The sequence below is a fragment of the Condylostylus longicornis genome, unplaced genomic scaffold, assembly GCF_029603195.1.
Source record: "Condylostylus longicornis isolate FDR11 unplaced genomic scaffold, ASM2960319v2 ptg000001l, whole genome shotgun sequence".
Taxonomy (NCBI): Eukaryota; Metazoa; Arthropoda; class Insecta; order Diptera; family Dolichopodidae; genus Condylostylus; species Condylostylus longicornis.
The window spans coordinates 990,753-1,010,070 of NW_026577970.1; the positions used below are offsets into that span (position 1 = coordinate 990,753).

Below are 19,318 nucleotides of genomic sequence, written 5' to 3' on the forward strand. Positions count from 1 at the left end.
AGGCCGATGATTACTTCTAATTTTCCTAATATTATGATCCGGTTTTCCATTTTTACCGTTTTGAATGAAATACCTACAAGTGTTGTGTGTATAAAATTTTATGTGTGCGTAGGAAAGGTAATCATATCAAGTTTTTAATTATGATTGTTATACATGCATGCTTATGGTATCACACTTATGTATGCACCTATGTATTTATGAAAGTGTATGTTCATATATGTATATTTCCAATTAGACGATGTTTGAGATGAAGTAGGGCAATCGAATGAAATCAGGCATGCAAAAAATACTGATTTGATTTACAGGAATCCTCACTTTAATTACTCATTATTCTCTGTAACAAATTAGATTAAAACTGGTTTAACAAGATTAAAAAACAACTGAATGGATATTTATTGAGAAAAATTATAAAAAAATTATGAGCTTTGATTTCAATAATTTATAAAATAAAAAAGTTTTAATGTTTCGATCATTTGATAAAAGGAAAATTTTTTGTACTTTGTATGAATTCTCTTTAACTTAATGCATCTATTTATTAATTTTTTCTAAGTTATAAGAAGAAATATAAAGAGGACGCTTTTGGAGAAAATTATTTTGGCAGAACGGCAACTTGCAGACAAAGAAGAATATTTTTAAACTTTCAGTGCTTGTCATAGAAATTGTACGATATTAAATCTTACCTTACCTTAAAGCCTTCAATCAGCTTTTTCGAAACGATTTTGTTCTAAAAACATGGCTTCTTTGTGCGCTACAACAAGAAGAAGTAAAAATTCTAACAAAGTTTTTTAAACTGTATCTTCTAAATACAATATATCTTTATAATTTGGCTTCCGGGATTAAAAGTTTTAGTCACATTCGATCCTCTAATAAATGGTATAGATTACAGACCTTTTAAATCGTAATAAATGTATTTAGATTTTACTTTCGCATTTTCATTTTCTGAACACAGTCTATAACTCGGTTTACAACAATTTTTAGACTCGGCCACAATTTTATTCCATTACTCTAACCTTGGAATGTCTTTATTATGATTTATATTTTACATACATATGTATGTAAGAACAATCGAAATTATGAAATGTCTGCATTGCACTGTATCTTAATATCGTAAATGTGTTAGCGCCAGTAGTTTTTATAAACCAAATATAATAATGATAATGTAATCAAAAAGAAAAAATAGCTTAAAACGGGAAACGAATTTAAATTATAAATGTTTTGGCATATGTATGTACCTACTGAAGACAATATGTATGCATATATGCAGTATGTAAGAATCCATACTTATTTACGTATTGTATTACAAGAATATACTTTGTATTTAACACTTTTGTATTTAATAAGCTGTGACTCAATGAAACTAGGGCATAACTATTTATGATATCACGCACTGGCCCTATACCCGTTCTAGGAGTAAAGAAGAAAAAAAATAAGTAAAAACGTTTCAATCGGAATAAACCGGCTGAATAATACCCTGCACTCTGGCAATCTGATTTTAAAAATTTGTTTTTGATATATTTAGAAATAAGTTTGATTGCTAAATGGCAATAAACCTTAACTTCATGGATATATGTTACTTCAAATTGGGCCCCTCAGATGCTTGTTATAGTCGTTTAATAAAGTTTCAAAGATGAACATAAAAACAAAAATAAACCAAAATAAAACAAATTATGTATCTTATTTTTTATACTTAATACTAACTTAGTAGTTAGTATTAAGTATTATCTTGTTACATATTATATATTATCTTGTTACCTTGAACTTGGAATTTAAGTTTCTTTAATACATTTAACATATGTAAGTATTTACGCGCATATTAACGTCTGCATAAATATGTATATGCATATTCAAATATATGAGTTGTAGGCAGAAGAATCTGTTTAAATTGCTGGCACATGGCTTTCTACTGAATTGTTATGTATGTATATGCAAACATATATGTTTATTATGTAATCATATATTTTGTAAAGAATTTTAAAAATGCGTTTGGCGATTTTATACATGAACAAAAAAATACTTAAGACTTTTATTTTATTATTACTAGCCATCACAATGTCCCGTTGTGATGCTTCCACATTCCCTCTTCGTTAGGTCATGTCGCAAACAGCGTTATCCAAAAGTCCTAATCCCCACTTTCTGCATTTAACCGTTACAAGCATAGAGAAAGTGTGATCTACAGACAAGCACACATCATTCGGCTTTTATTGTAATAGATACAACAATCTATAAAACTTTTTTTAGGTTTCGTTTATCAAAATTTTATGAAACAATTTGAACATTTATCAAATTTAAGGTTAAATAGTACCTAATTCGCGTGAACAAGAATAATTTAACGGATAACTACTTAATTTGATGTTAGTTATACGTATGTGTTTAAATATATACTTCTACTATGGAGAAGTGCGTTCCCACCGAAAACTTGATATGCAAAATTTGTTGTCATCACATAACCTCTGTCGATAAAAATATAAAGAGTACATAAAAACCAGCATAATATGCATTTAAGTGCAGGTTTTTGATTTTATGATAAAAAAATTATAAATAAGTAAAAAAATTTTTCCCCAAAAGATGTAGATATAACACTAAAAAATATTGCTATATTATTAATATAATATGTGCGTACATTATGGGTATCGACAGGATAGAGACATGTTTCTCATCTATTCCAAAAAGTGTGTGGCGCATAAAAAACCGTCACCGTTTATTAAACTGAAAACCAAGTGGAACCACCATAATTTATAACTATATACATATTTAGCTTCCTTAAATTTGACACATTCGATGATATTCTTTAAAAAATTTAAACTTCAACAAACGATGCTTGTTACATTTTTTGATGTTAGATGTTTGCGGCATGCGCATCGCCGCACTATTGAATTTACCTATTCTTTTGAATTGAGTCTGTATTTAAATATTTTAACTTAAAAATAAACTTTATTAAAGATCTTTAAAAAACAAACTACTCACAGTCACATTTTAGAAAAAGGTTGAGAGTCGCTGGAATTATCACTATAATTTGCACATACTTTTGTATGTTTTTATTATTTTCTAAGGTATACATATCATGTTGTAACCTTAAATTGTTAATATGCATTTTTACATAAACCAGTTTAAGCATACATACCACATATGCTTAACTTAGTTAATAAATTCGACTGTTTATTAATGAAAATAAACTTAAAATATTAATAAATTTTATTAATAAAAATGTTTATTAATCAAAATTTGAAAATAATTAAAAAATAATGTACATAATATGCATGTACTTTTGATTTTCTTGATTTAAACATTTTTAAAATAATATAAAATAAAAAACTTGCTATTATTTTTTAGCTAACTTTTTTCTATAATTTTCTATTTTTAGACATTTACTGCCTGGTGCAACAGCCATTTACGTAAAGCTGGCACCGCTATTGATAATATTGAAGAAGATTTTCGTAATGGCCTTAAACTTATGTTATTATTAGAAGTTATTTCTGGTGAAACATTACCAAAACCAGATCGCGGCAAAATGCGTTTCCATAAAATTGCTAATGTAAATAAAGCATTAGATTTCATTGCATCAAAGGGCGTACGTTTAGTATCAATTGGTGCTGAAGAAATTGTTGATGGCAATTTAAAAATGACATTAGGTATGATCTGGACAATTATCTTACGTTTCGCTATTCAAGATATATCAGTCGAAGAGATGACCGCTAAAGAAGGTTTGCTATTATGGTGTCAACGTAAAACAGCGCCATATAAAAATGTTAATGTGCAAAACTTCCACTTATCTTTCAAGGTAATTATTATATTTTATTTTTTTTTGAAGTAATTAATTTTAACTTAAAATTAAATATACCTATTTAAAAAGTTATGAAATTTTGTATATATTTATTTTTCTTTTTTTTTATAACAAAAGGATGGTCTTGCATTCTGCGCTCTTATCCATCGTCATAGACCAGATTTGATCGATTATGCCAAACTCTCCAAAGATAATCCGTTAGAGAACTTGAATACTGCCTTTGATGTAGCTGAAAAATATTTGGATATTCCAAGAATGTTAGATCCAGATGGTATGTTTTACATATTATTTTTTTTATTTTTTTTAACTTTAACAATTGTATTTTAAATAAATACTAATTTTAGAAATGAAAAATTTAATAATATGAGTATAAGATATTTAAAGGAATAAAAATGTAGTATTAAATAACATATATGAATTATTTTGCTGAAATTATTTAATCGTCCTATAATTCTTATATTTATTAATAATCTAATTACTTTAAATTGTAGATATGAAGGCTGTAATGCATAAATTTTATAATTAAACAATTTTACAATTATTTTACAATTATAAAACGTATACAATATACATACATATAATCATATTAATGGGGTGAGGATTCTAAAAAATTTCTAAATTTCGCGAACTCTTATGCTAAGTTCCACACCACTTCTTCAGTAATTTTAGCACATCTCATAGTACAAATAACCGTACTCAATTTAGAAAACTGTCACCATTTCAAAAATTTTCTTCTGGTTTTCATAAATCTTTTTGATAATTGTTATTTAACTCTACAAAACTTTCGTACGAGTGTCACAAATTCCAAACAATAAACACTTTTTATTTTAACTTATTGTTGCGAAAATCGATTCCTACCACATAATTTTGAAGTACAAAATTTATTCAAAAATAATTTCTGTCAAAATAATTCATATTAATAAAAATATAAATTAAACTACAGTTATTTATCAAAAACGTAATATTTTTAAATTTTATTTAATAATAAACGTTGAGAGAAAACAAAAAAAAATTAAGATAAAATTCCAATTAAAATTTAGATTTGATCAACACACCAAAACCGGATGAAAGGGCTATTATGACATATGTATCATGTTATTACCATGCTTTTCAAGGAGCGCAACAGGTTGGAAAACCAATGCGTGTCCCCGTTCCCCAAAGAATTTCTTCTGATAATTATAAAAATTTACATGCCCAGAATGTGTCTAAACAATTATACGACAATTATCATTTACAGTATTTCAAAAAACATGTTTGTTCATAATACAAAACAAAACTAAATATACCTTGTATATGTATAAAACCTTTATATATACTCTTTTTAAATAATATTTAATTAAACAAAATTTATTTACATTAATACGCTAAATTCACACATTTTATATATATATGCATATATATGTAAATCAGTGTCCTTTCTATGTTTTTTGGTTAATTATTATAAGTATTATGATTATTATTTTTGTATCTCATATTCATACCTTATTTATTATATCCAGAGTATTTTCCAACCAATTGATTTATTATTGGTGTTTAAAAATATCTTAAGTTAAAATTTAAAAACAATTGTTTTTTTTCTACCATTTTGCCCATTTTGTTGATGTTGTTTTTACATATTTTTATCCTTAAAACGAATTATTTTTAATAAAATTTTTATGATATTTAGATGTTGTTGAGTTTTTCAAATTTCATAAAAGCCTTTACATATTGATAATAACGTATTTTCTCCCGCTTCACATATGAAATAAATATAAAAATTATTCTGTAAATAGGCAGCCATAGATATGCAACAGTTTTGTAAAAATTTTTTAACTAAGTATTTCTAATATTATGTGTTTAGGTGTTAAAGCCTAAAAATAATAACGAAAAATGCAAAAAAAAACGAAATTTTAATACATATTATAATTTAAAAAAAAAAATTTAAAAGTGAAGTAAGAAACTCCTAAGAATATAGTATTTTTGAATAAAAAAACAGCCTTTATAAAGCAATTAAATGAGAAAAATTCAGTCCTTTATTTTTATATGAAAATTATATTTCAATTCCTTTTTTTCTAATATTATAAGTGAATGCTGCACATATTAACGCACAATTAATGCTTTTGTTTAAAAAAAAGTTTAATCGTATTAATCAAAAGTAAAAAATGCAAGGCTATTGTTTGTTTCACAAATTGATTAGTAAATGCATTTTCAGTTTTACGAATAATTTGTATAAAAATTTGAATTTGATTTGTTTTACAAATCTCAAATGTTAACAAAGTTGGAAATTAAGAGCCCCTATCAAATTTTTAATAACCTTAGGTTAATAAAAATAAGCTCCAAAGTAGAAATTCAACTTTAAATTGAAATTTAAAGATATTTCGTCAAAAATGGCTCAGAAAACACATAATAAATTTTAGTTAATAAAAAATTTTAATTTTGATATTACAAATTTCCTTTTTAAAGAGTATTAACTTTAAATAATGTTATTAAAAATAAATATAACATAGTTTCAAATAAACAAGATTTAATGAAACTGCAATTCCACAAAATCACAGAATTGATTAATTTGTACATTATTGTCTGACCACTAGCTTGCTTTTATGTTATAACTTTAAAAACATAAAAGACCGTTCAATATAATCGACTTAGTTTGACATATGTACATATGCGAAACATCAATAATTATTTTGCATTTTAAATCAGAAACCTCATGGATTATATTTAATTTAGTTAATAAAGTTTCTAGTCACTCTATCAATTTGTTGAAATAATATTTAATTACAATAGCCTTCTTTAAAATATAATTTTCAAAATAGAAAAATAATTATAACACAAAAATTTTCGATACCTAGATAAAATACAAATACATATATCATATATTATTATAATAGATATGATCAACACACCAAAACCAGACGAAAGGGCTGTTATGACATATGTATCCTGTTATTATCATGCTCTACAAGGGGCACAACAGGTTGGAAATACAACATACGTACCTGAACCTACAAGAGAATACGAATACCATCCGAATTATAGATATAATGTGACTAAAAATAGATATATCCCTACCTTTACAAAAAAAAATATACACGAAAAAAGAAAAACTTGTTTGCTGTTTGTTTTTGGAATGACGTGTTTTTTTATTCTTCTCTTTTTCTTACGCTCTCATTTATCTTTAATTTTCTATTGTTTTATTACAACATGTGATAAAAGAATATTTTCAAAAACTTCAATTTTATCAAAATTAATAAAACACTACATAAACAAAAAATTTCAAAGCTTAATATTGATAAAAAAAAAGAAAAAAAAAACTAAAAGTAAATATCATACTAAAAATTTTCACATTTTTTAAGAAAATGTCAAAATGATAACTACTTTTACATTGTCATTGTTTGACATTTACATTAAAATTTTTACGTAAATGACAATTTTTTCTTTTAAAATATGGTTTTAAATATGCGCTTGCATGTTTTTAGCTTTTTAAAGTTTACATTTAAAATTAAAATTACATTTTTGAAATAACTTGGAGATTTCAAATGACATCTGATTCTAAAATTGATTACTAAAAAAAATAATAAGAAACAATTTTTACAAGAGAGCTTATTCAGAGTGGTAATTATTATTCAAATCGTAATCGCTTTAAAGCAATTATACAATATTCAAAAATTGAAATCGAAACACATATATGTATTTTTTTTAAATTTTTGAATATTTAATAACTAATTCATAATAGTTAGCTTTAACGCGAATTATACTGAAAAAAGTGTTTATCAACCAAAATGAATTTAAAAAACAAATGTAACAACTTTTCTTGATCATCATATTCCAAAAAATCAAACCAAATTTATGATAAAAGTAGCGTGTAGAAAATTAACAATACTCGTACCAATTTTGTTGATTTTTTACTGTGGACTAATGACTTTAGATTGCTTTTTAAAACAATGTTAACTCTGCTATAGATTGCGTGAATGTTGACAATAATTATTTATTAGCTTGCATCATTTTTGAAATGAATATATAATTAACAAAATCGAAGCATGGCTTTGATAAACCTATAGGAAATATCTTATAAATTTTAAATGTCTTAGCTTTTGCATTTATATTTTATATTCACTAAAAATATTAACAAAATACCTAAATTAAAGAAAAATAATTAACATTTAACAATTAAAAAGGAATGTTGCAAATTATTTTTATATTGTGTAAATATTATTAAAATATGAAATTCTGAATAATTTTTAAGCTAAAATTTATTTAACAAATAAAAAACTCATTCAGTCCTATTATGAATTCCACTCATAGAATCCTACGAACATATGTTAGCTACGACATAGACTTTTGCAGTGATCACAAATTCCTTTCGTTGAGGTTGTGGATCAGCATTTTTCAAAGTTTCAACATCCTTATATTATTTCAACTGTTAAATGTTTATTTATATTTTTTTGTTGCTATTTGAGTAAACAACACTAATACAAATGGATATTTTTTAGTAGCGGATTTTTACAGTTTTTTTAGTTTTTGAATATTTTTGGAAAGTGGAAAAAAGTTTTTTAGCATATGTATATTAATTCATTTCCTTTTATTTGGAATAAAATACTTTTTATTTTTGCTGATATATTTCGTGCGCTACATACGCACTTGGAGAACTTTTGTCTCTTTTATATGCTTTGTACGTGTGAAATTTTTTTTATAGACTTTTGAGGATTATTTTTACTACGAACGTAATTTATGGTTACTCTATTACGAATATTAGGAGCAGACTTTTAGTAATTCGGAATTGACAAAATGAAATTCATAATAGGGCCGATTATTTTTAACAAAATATTTGCAACATTTTTTTAAATGCATATTAAAACAAAACCTTAATACAATAAAATCCCAAGAATTCGCTATGTTGATTATGTAAGCTAAAAAATTTTATTTAAAAAACAAAATTAAAACAAATTACGTTTTAATGATTCCTAACCTCAAAGAGTCGTTTTAATCAAATTGATAAAATTGATGTTAAACACCCATAATAAAAATTTGTTTTAAGTGTCATAATTTTTAAAAAATGTTATAGGTAATTATAACAATAGAATTTCAATAAAGCAAGTCCAATTTGGAATTTAAGATTTTTTATTACAAAGCTTAGTGTTTAATATCGTATAATACTTTATATTAAAAGATATATAAATACTATTAATTATGTACAGAAATACACCACATTAAGAACTATAAAAAATTAACTCATCTTTTATTGATTGCTTTCATAATTACGTTAAAATGCAACTGAGAAGGCAATTGCTTTGTAGCAAAAAGTATTCTAATGCAAAGCAGTTAAACATGTTGGAATACTTTTAACATTTTTACATTTCAACAAAGCTATTTTTGTCATTTACAGTAATAGAACTTACCAAATAAACATAGCGAAATATTTAATAAATTAGAGTTTTGTATATTTCTCTATAATCAGAAACCAACAAATAGAAAAACAATTCCATTTTAACCCCCCCCCCACTACTGTTGTTGTTTGTGATTTTTTTTTATAATTCTAGTAAAATTTTACTGTATTATTAACTAACAACTAACTAATGTTTGTATTATTATTTTTTTGCTCTTTTTGTTTTTTTTGTTTTCATTTGCGCATCGCTAAAAGATTTGCAGAATACAGCAATGCCAGATGAAAGAGCTGTTATGACATATGTATCATCATATTATCATTGCTTTAGTGGCGCACAAAAGGTCGGTTTATAAATCAACAAAAAAAAATATAAACAGCAAAAATAAAGCATAGATAACACATCAAAACAAAAAAAAAATAAATAGAAGATTTGAAGCTTGGAAAATTTGAAAAATTTTCGGATTAAGGAAAACATTAAATTATTTTTTTTTTTTTTGGATTTCTGTATAAAAAATTTTCCGCGTACCTTAGACCATATATACGTACATACATACATATACTTATATTAAATTATTTATTTTTTCTGACGTAAAAACCTAAATCTGTTTGCTTTAAACTAAATCTGAAAATGTGGACTAGATCTACATTAAACTGAGCTAAATCTGCATTATAAAATGTGGGAGCCGCTTTTACGTTATAAATTAAAAGTAATAATTCAACAATCGATTCTTATTTTCAATATTGTTACAAAAATTCATTACATTTACGTTTCACGATTTCTATACGATATTTCTAACATTTTTTCCTTAATATATGTACAATTTTCAACCAATTTAATTCTTAACTTTTTACTCATATAAAATGTACTGACATTAATTGAATCTTCATATTTTCTTCATATCTTCATCAATTGAAGAGCAAGCTGAAATATGATTAGTGGTCAATTATATTATGTCACTATATGAAATAAATATGAGAAAAAAGATTAAATGCACATGTGCTTGAAAGCTACAATATCAACGAAGCAATGTATTGTAATTCTAAAAATGATGATTCTGCATCATTTTTATTGCTAAACTATGAGCTATATAAATTTTCTTCTTTATTATTCAAAAAATGTAAGATATAATATTATTTTTTTTTAAATCTTGATTTTAACTATTCTTCCATTTTCTAAAAATATTGAAGATTTATTAAAATTTCAGTGTAATTTACATTATGCTCAAAGATTTGAAATAAAAAATATTAGAATTTTTAAGATTTTATTAAATAAAAGTAAAAATAGACTCATAAATATTGTAATGATGGGTATGTTCAGTTGACTAAAGCCGTTGACTTCAATTTAATTTCTATAACCAATTAGCATTGAAAACATTTCAGAAGAAAGGGACTTTTACAATGTTTAAAACATAAGTGGCTTTCAAATATTTATGTATATATATTTTAATATTTTTTCATCATTTAAAAATTTGTCATGTTCATAATTAAAAAATTAGATGAATGTAACCCGTTCAGTGGAAGGATTGTATCAGTAGTAATTTATGCACTTCAATGCTAAAGTGATTCAGCTTTTTAATAATTAAAGTACGCTGAAAGCATCCAATGTAAAAAAATATGTGCAATTTCTTATTTAATTTTAAAAGTATGAACATTTTTTTGTATAGTAATTGGAATAACTTTTTTTTTAAATTGTAACAAAGAAATAAAATCGACATAAAATACATGTTAAAAAAAATCCATATACAGTGTTACAAATATTGTGTGAAGAAGTCAATACAAATGTATAAATAATAAATTCACATCTGGAGAATTAGTATCTAGAAACAACTATGTAAAATAGCGGGTTTCACAGCAAATTTTTTGATTGAATTTGTCAACAAGCAAGGTTATTCTATTCATTCTAATCCATAGAAATTTTAACAGTTTATGTACATAAGTGCTATGATTTTTTAGCATAATGTAAATTTCGCTTTACTTATTTTTGGCTGCAAATTTTAATTTCATTTCTGAACAATGAAATAAATGCTTTAATTAAAAAAATTTAACTGAAATTAAAACAAAAAAAAAAACTTTAACTTTTGCTATACAGTCCGTTTGTTTTACAAAGAAAAACTAAATATAAAAAATAAAACAAAATAATAAAAAACCGAGAAAAAGCGAATATGACGACATAAAGCAAAAAAATCCAACAAAATTAATTTCAACTTTTTTTTATTATACACAAATAACTTCAAAACACTTACAATTGCAGATTTAATGTCGTTTGAATGTTTTTGTTTATTGTACCGAGTTTTTGAATTTAATTTGTAATTTGTAATTTATTTTTTCTTTGTTATTTTTTCATATCGTCAACCAACAAATACAAACGTGTATATTTAGAAAATTCAAATTGTAAAAGAACAATATAAGAACACAGGGAGACATAAAAAGAATCACACATAATATCAAAAATTCCGTCCTTATTGATGTATTCCTGCTCCGCTCAAACGCTTCTTATCTCGCCACATCCTTTTTATATTTTTATTTTTATTATTTATTTTTTTCTTTTATTTTTCTTTCGTTTTGTAGTAAAAAGCAAAATGATTTTTACATTTTATCATAAAGAAGAAAAATAAAATTTGCTATTAAAATTCGACAATAAAAATTTTGACCATGAAAATGGTGTTAAAAAAAACAAAATATAAAAAATTGCATATTTATAGGAAAATATTTGTAGCTATTGATTATTATGTCGAATTTTCCATACATTTGTATTTTTCTTCTTTTTTTGTCAATTAAATTCTCGATTATTAATAAATAAATTTTTTTTACTTTGTATTTTTTTTCTCCTTCTCTTTTTCTTTTGTGTATATTCATTTTTTATTTATATTTCAAAAAAACTGGTATATATATATATATATAAATAACGAATAATATAGGCTGAGACAGCTGCTAATCGTATTTGCAAAGTTCTTAAAGTTAATCAAGAAAATGAACGCCTTATGGAAGAGTATGAACGTCTAGCAAGCGATGTAAGTAATTCTAAAATACATTTATATTTTAAGTATATATTTATACTCAATTAATTTTTTAAATACATACTATATTCAAAAATACATACATATGTACATATGTATATAATTATAATTTTTTATTGAAACAACTGTGAATTGAATTAATATTTTTATTTACAATTATTATAGACAAATTTCAAATAAAGTTAAAATTTTTCCTATATTAACAGTTTCCTAATTTCATGTTATATTTTAATTGTGATTTATATTTTAATTGAGATGAAATTTTTCATACCGTCCTAGTAAGCTCATTACTCTTCGACATTACTATATATCGCAGTAGGTATAGATAAGGAGATGTAATACTGTCAATACAGTTGCAACTTATTGTAAACTTTCTAATAATTTCTTATCAGAAATTCTTAGAACCTTGCACCCTAATTCTTTATTAGATTGCAAGTTAAAATGATATAACATTGCTTTAACATCAAAAATTTGAAGATATCAAAATTGAATCTTGCAATTCATAGCAATACAGAATTTACTGAAAAGTTTTATCTATTCCAATCTTATAGATAACCATAATTAATTTCAATAAATTTTGATTAATTTTTAATTTGTTCAAATAAATTCAATTTGGTTAGTTAATAATTAATTAATGGTATTCTCTTTATATAAATAAATCTATTTGAAATATTTTATTTGTATAGCTATGTAATTTACATTTCTCTACAAATTATATACTTTTCATCAATTCCATGTCATATCTATATTTTGTGCAGTGTTAAGGTACACAAATATTTAATAAAATTAGCTTGCATTTTAAAAATTTACAATCTTAAATATAGGTATTTACTTATAGTTACTTGATTGGATTCGTCGCACAATGCCATGGTTAAATTCCCGTCAAGCTGATAATTCACTAGCTGGTGTGCAAAAGAAATTAGAAGAATATCGTACTTATCGTCGTAAGCATAAACCACCACGTGTTGAACAAAAAGCAAAACTCGAAACAAATTTCAACACATTACAAACAAAATTACGTTTGTCAAATCGTCCAGCATATTTACCAACTGAAGGTAAAACTGTAGCTGATATTTCAAATGCTTGGAAAGGTTTGGAATTAGCTGAAAAAGCATTTGAAGAATGGCTATTAGCTGAAACAATGCGTTTAGAACGTTTAGATCATTTGGCACAGAAATTCAAGCACAAGGTAAATAAAATATTAAATAATTTCTTTATATTTATAAATAACTGTTTATTTTTCAATTTTAGTGCGATACTCATGAAGATTGGACGCGTGGTAAAGAAGAAATGCTTCAATCTCAAGACTTCCGCCAATGTAAGTTAAATGACTTGAAAGCATTGAAGAAGAAGCACGAAGCTTTTGAATCAGATTTAGCTGCACATCAAGATCGTGTTGAACAAATTGCTGCCATAGCTCAAGAGTTGAAGTAAATTATAATTTGTTTTTAAGTAAAATTGTTTATGAAAATTAATTGAAAATATTTTTTTGAAATTATAATCGTAGTACTCTTGAATACCACGATTGTATTTCGGTTAACGCCCGTTGCCAACGTATATGTGATCAATGGGATCGTTTAGGCGCTTTAACACAACGTCGTCGTCAAGCATTAGACGAAGCTGAACGTATTCTTGAGAAAATTGATATTCTTCATCTTGAATTTGCTAAACGTGCAGCTCCATTCAATAATTGGTTGGATGGTACACGTGAAGATTTAGTTGATATGTTCATTGTACATACAATGGAAGAAATTCAAGGCTTGATTCAAGCACATGATCAATTTAAAGCAACGTTAGGTGAAGCCGATAAGGAATATAATTTAATTGTTGGCTTAGTACGTGAAGTTGAATCAATTGTTAATCAACATCAAATACCTGGTGGTCTTGAAAATCCTTACACAACATTAAATGCACATCAATTATCACATAAATGGACTGAAGTACGTCAATTGGTACCACAACGTGATCAAACATTAGCAGCTGAATTACGTAAACAACAAAATAATGAAATGTTAAGACGTCAATTTGCTGATAAAGCAAATTCAGTTGGTCCATGGATTGAAAGACAAATGGATGCTGTTACTGCCATTGGTATGGGATTACAAGGTTCATTAGAAGATCAATTACATCGTCTAAGAGAATATGAACAAGCTGTGTATGCTTATAAACCACATATTGAAGAATTAGAAAAGATCCATCAAGCTGTGCAAGAATCAATGATATTCGAAAATCGTTACACAAATTATACAATGGAAACATTACGTGTTGGATGGGAGCAGTTATTAACATCAATCAATCGTAATATTAATGAAGTTGAAAATCAAATTTTGACGCGTGATTCAAAGGGAATAACACAAGATCAATTAAATGAATTCCGTTCAAGTTTCAATCACTTTGATAAGAATCGTTTGGGTCGCTTGACACCAGAAGAATTTAAATCATGTTTAGTATCATTGGGTTATTCAATTGGAAAAGATCGTCAAGGTGAAATGGACTTCCAAAGAATTTTAGCTGTTGTTGACCCAAATAATACTGGTTATGTACACTTTGATGCTTTCTTAGATTTTATGACAAGAGAAAGCACCGATACTGATACGGCTGAGCAAGTAATTGATTCATTTAGAATTTTGGCCTCTGATAAGGTTAGTTTATTTTGATGAAGAAGTTGTTTTTTTTTTATTTAATTTTACTAAAATTCTATTCTTATCTTTGCAAAAACTTTTTATTTTCTGACTAACGATTCAATTTATAAAACAAACAAGGTTTAATACCTAATGCATTATAGATGCTTATATTTAACATGTTTTTACGTCTTTTATAGCCATACATTTTACCCGATGAACTTAGACGTGAATTGCCACCAGATCAAGCTGAATATTGCATCCAAAGAATGCCACCATACAAAGGTCCCAATGGTGTACCTGGTGCTCTTGATTATATGTCTTTTAGTACAGCCCTTTATGGTGAAAGTGATTTGTAAACAAATGTTATATAATAAAAAATAAGAATAATAATCCTATAAAGTAATAATATTAAAAAAATTATTTATATAAAATAAATTAAAAATACAACTTACAATAATTATTTGAAGAATTGTAATTAATTTTTTTTTTAATTTTTAGAAAAAATTGAAATACAATTGGAAAATTGAAAATGTAGTTAAAAAACAAAACACATTTAAAACACGAATTATTTAAATTATTTTTTGGATTAACAGTTTATCTTTTTTTAACTACAAAACTAAACTAAAGCAGAGGAAACAAAACATATTATGAAAATTTAAGTAAAAGCAGTTTTTTTATAAATCACTTTTAAAATAGTATGAAAATGAATATATTAATTAATTTATTTATGAAAAGATTTTTTTTTAAATAACATTTACATTATATTTTTAGTTCGCCACTCTTTAAATTTTTTTTTCATTAATTTTATTTTTATTATTTAACATTAATAAATTAAAAACCATAATAATTAAAAAGATATATAATAATAAATAAAAATTAATTAAAAAAAAACAACAAAACAATAGAAAATAAAATGAAAAAAAATCGAATTAATATGAATTTTCTTTAATCCTTGCCAGTCCCAAAAGTTTTAAATTTTTTTTTGTCACTTTTTTAAGCTTTGATGTCTATAATCATTGCACATAAATAAAATATAGAATAAGCTAGACTATTTAAAACTATAACCCTCTATAATACAGTTTCTTAGAAAAAAATCCTTGAAAGTTGAACACATAAAAAAAATCCCTATAAATGAACTCATATTGTTCTTTAATTTATTAAAGAATTAATTGATTAGGAGTATAAAATACAATTTTTTATTGAATTTTTTAAAAATGTTTTAATCCAATCGATTCCTCATTTTTAATATTTTTTGTATTTAAGTGTAATTCAAGTTAAAAGTTTTATTAGTAAATTAATTCTATATTTATTTATTAACTCCTTTTTTATTTTTATTTTAACACGATACGTGTAAAGAGAATCCTATATTTAAACTTTAATATAATGAACTTAATACATATAATTAACAATTAACGAATAGTTCCGTCGATATGGAAAGAAGCTCATCTAAATATGAATAAATTTTATGGACCTCACTTATTAATTTAAAAATAACTTTTAAAAACTAACGAATACTTGAATTAATTAATTTTTATTAATGAACGAGATTGTAAACAAATTTATTTTTTTAACATACACTGAATGGATTTTAAGTTATTTTTTTGTTTTCGGGAAAACTATCTCCTAAAACGAAATGATATTATATAATTACACTGAAATCGCATAGTTCAGAAATATCAAAGTTAATATTAAATATATTAGGAGAAAAAATTTTTTTTTGGGACTGCAAGGGTTTATTTAAAATAACACATTTATATTAATATATTAATAACATAGAAATGGGATAGGAAATAATTTTAAAGTTAATAATTAATAATATCATATCTGGTAATAGAAAAGAAAGAAGTTTTCCTGAAATTCGAATGGAATATCCAAATAATTATACAAAAAAAGAAAAATTAAGAAAAAAAATGAAAAAAAAAATTGAAAATTACAAAAAAAAAGGAAATTTAAATATATATATATATATATATATATATATATATTTCTGATTCACGAATATTGTTTTTCTTTTATTTATTTAGTTTAAATTTATTTTATTATAAAATTTTTTTTTTTCAAAGTTATATATAGGATGTAAAAGCAATATGAAAATAACTCTTAATACTTGTTAAAATAATTTTTCTAATTTTATTTTTATTTTGAGAGCAAATTTTACCTTCATTATTCAGTCACCATCGCTTAACATCATTTTGATTTTGAAAGTAAAATTTGTTCTCAACTTAAAAATAAATATTAGAATTTATAATCTATTCTCGTGTTTTTTTAATTTCTGAAAATTCTTATATATAATTTTAATATTTATCGCAAAAAAAATTAAAACAAAATAATTATATATATATATATATATATATCTATATACATATATACTATTTATATAGTTTTTAATCGATTTAGTTTTTTTTTTATTGTATATTTTATTTTAGTAGCATTGAGTTAAAATTTTTAACATACATATTTATATATTTAGATTTAAGGATATTACAGAAGCTGTTTTATAAAACAAAAACACCACATATGTGAGTGTATTTTAAACATATTTTTAAAAAAACATCATATACTAAATATCATCTTTTTTACAAAAAAAAAATAATTTATACATATTGTATATGTATGTATAAATATGTTTGCATAAATTTTTCGTAAAATTAATTCATAAGAAAAGTTTAAATTTTTTAAGGTTTTTTTATAACAAAAAGAAAAATTTGAATAACGTATGAATATATAACTCATATACATATACATAAATATATTAATTTTAATAACAATTATATACATATGTATAATTATATCTACATGCAGCAACATTTTAATAAGAACAACTATATTTTCAATTTTTTCTTTTTTAATGTTATAATTTATTCTACATACAATTAATTTATTTATATAAAAATATTAATGACTATTATTACAACATAAATTCAAAAATACTTATATAACAACAATATTCTAGAGAAAGAGTTTGATATTATAAATGAATAGAAAAATTTTACAAAATTTATAAAGCGCAAGTAAATAATAACGTACATAACAAAAAATAAACAATATATAAAAAGTTAAGAAAATAATAAAAATATTTATGTTGAGTGAAATTTCTTTATGAAAGCAACCACATTCTAATCACAATTACCGCCCATGATGTAATAATTTTTTATAATCGTAAGATTTAAAGATTTTTAAATTCCACTAAAATCATATTTGGAAAAAAGACCAAGACAAATATTTAAGTTGAATAGGTGATCAACGTTTTCAAATAAATTAAATTTATTACTTTCAGTAATATAAATTTAATTCTTTTGCTAATTTTCGTTTTTGCGTATATTCATATTTTTGATGTTATAATTTTATTTTAACAGATATTGTTTTAAATTACAAAACCTGCATAAATTAACATCCTACAATTTAAAATAATATTTTTTAAAATAATTTTGTGACATCACATTTTGCATATATAATTCGTACATAAATATCCATTAATGTAATTAAACAAATATTATAGAAAAATTGATCAATAAAAGATAAATTTATCTTAACAAGGGAGCTTTCCAATTAAATATTTTTATTATTGTTTATTCGAATTTCTTTTTGCTTTGTGCTTTGAAATTAAGATTAAATTAACTATTCTATTATGTGAATATGTAATGTTCATATATTTTTTATACATGATTTTATCCAAGATAACCAAACATTCATGATAACACCAACATTTTGATAAAAAATATCTATTTTTTTTATATAAATTTTTAAATTAATTGTAGGAATAAAAAAAGCAAAGAAAAAGAGGAAACAAATAATATGAAATTTTTTTATGCAATAGCTATAATAAAACAAATATAACTTAATATTATAAATTTAATTGATCGAAAAATAAAAAAAATACCTGACAGGACATACCTAAATTAAGAATTAAGAAAAACTATGAAAAAACCTTTTTATTAAATATTTTTTTCAAAAAAAGATAAAACATAAAAATGAGTCTAAAAATTAAAAAATATTTAAGTAAGCCAAAAAAAAATAAAAAATTTGATTGGAAACGACGCTGAATAAAAACATTAAAAACATGAAACGCAAACTACAACAAAAAAATTTGAGTGTTTTGATTTTATTATTTTAAACTTGTTAATTTATTTCTTTATTTCTTCTAATAGCTCTTAGGCTGTAGATAGGATGGTATCTATATTATTTTCCAGCGAACACTACATTAGTTTCCAAAATTTTAAGTAACAAAAATATCAAAATATATGAATTCCTAAAGCAAGTTTAATTTGCTAAGTAATTAAACAAGCTTTTTCTACTAATGTTACTACTACATATATCAGAAATATTTTTGAATTTCTATAAATTATAACTTTATTAATATATAGATAAATAATTTTATTAATTCTCACTTTCTTTTTAATAATTCAATTGGAATAAATTAAAAAAAATATATTTTCGCTAAAAATTATTCCAAATATTTATAATAAAAATCTAGTTCAATTGTTAAAATCCAAATGTTAAAAAAAATCTTTTTTTAAAGAATTTCCATATA

The 19,318-nt window shown here is 23.7% G+C and overlaps 1 protein-coding gene across 6 annotated transcripts in view; it reads left to right on the top strand.

Annotated features, from left to right (window-relative positions):
• LOC129618638 (alpha-actinin, sarcomeric) overlaps window positions 1–15,716 on the top strand; it is a 72,778-nt gene extending 57,062 nt beyond the window's left edge. For 2 of the 6 annotated variants that reach the window (XM_055533504.1, XM_055533513.1), the window contains exons 3-10: window positions 3,362–3,778; window positions 3,899–4,052; window positions 4,822–5,033; window positions 12,065–12,157; window positions 13,002–13,352; window positions 13,415–13,593; window positions 13,671–14,805; window positions 14,985–15,716. In XM_055533504.1, the coding sequence (XP_055389479.1) occupies window positions 3,362–3,778; window positions 3,899–4,052; window positions 4,822–5,033; window positions 12,065–12,157; window positions 13,002–13,352; window positions 13,415–13,593; window positions 13,671–14,805; window positions 14,985–15,143 (2,700 nt within the window). In that variant the 3' untranslated portion in view covers window positions 15,144–15,716. Of the gene's footprint in view, window positions 1–3,361; window positions 3,779–3,898; window positions 4,053–4,821; window positions 5,034–6,651; window positions 6,807–9,401; window positions 9,488–12,064; window positions 12,158–13,001; window positions 13,353–13,414; window positions 13,594–13,670; window positions 14,806–14,984 lie in introns of all 6 variants that reach the window. The other 4 variants (XM_055533533.1, XM_055533524.1, XM_055533550.1 and 1 more) reach the window with 4 other exon arrangements.
• Window positions 15,717–19,318: the final 3,602 nt, after the last annotated feature.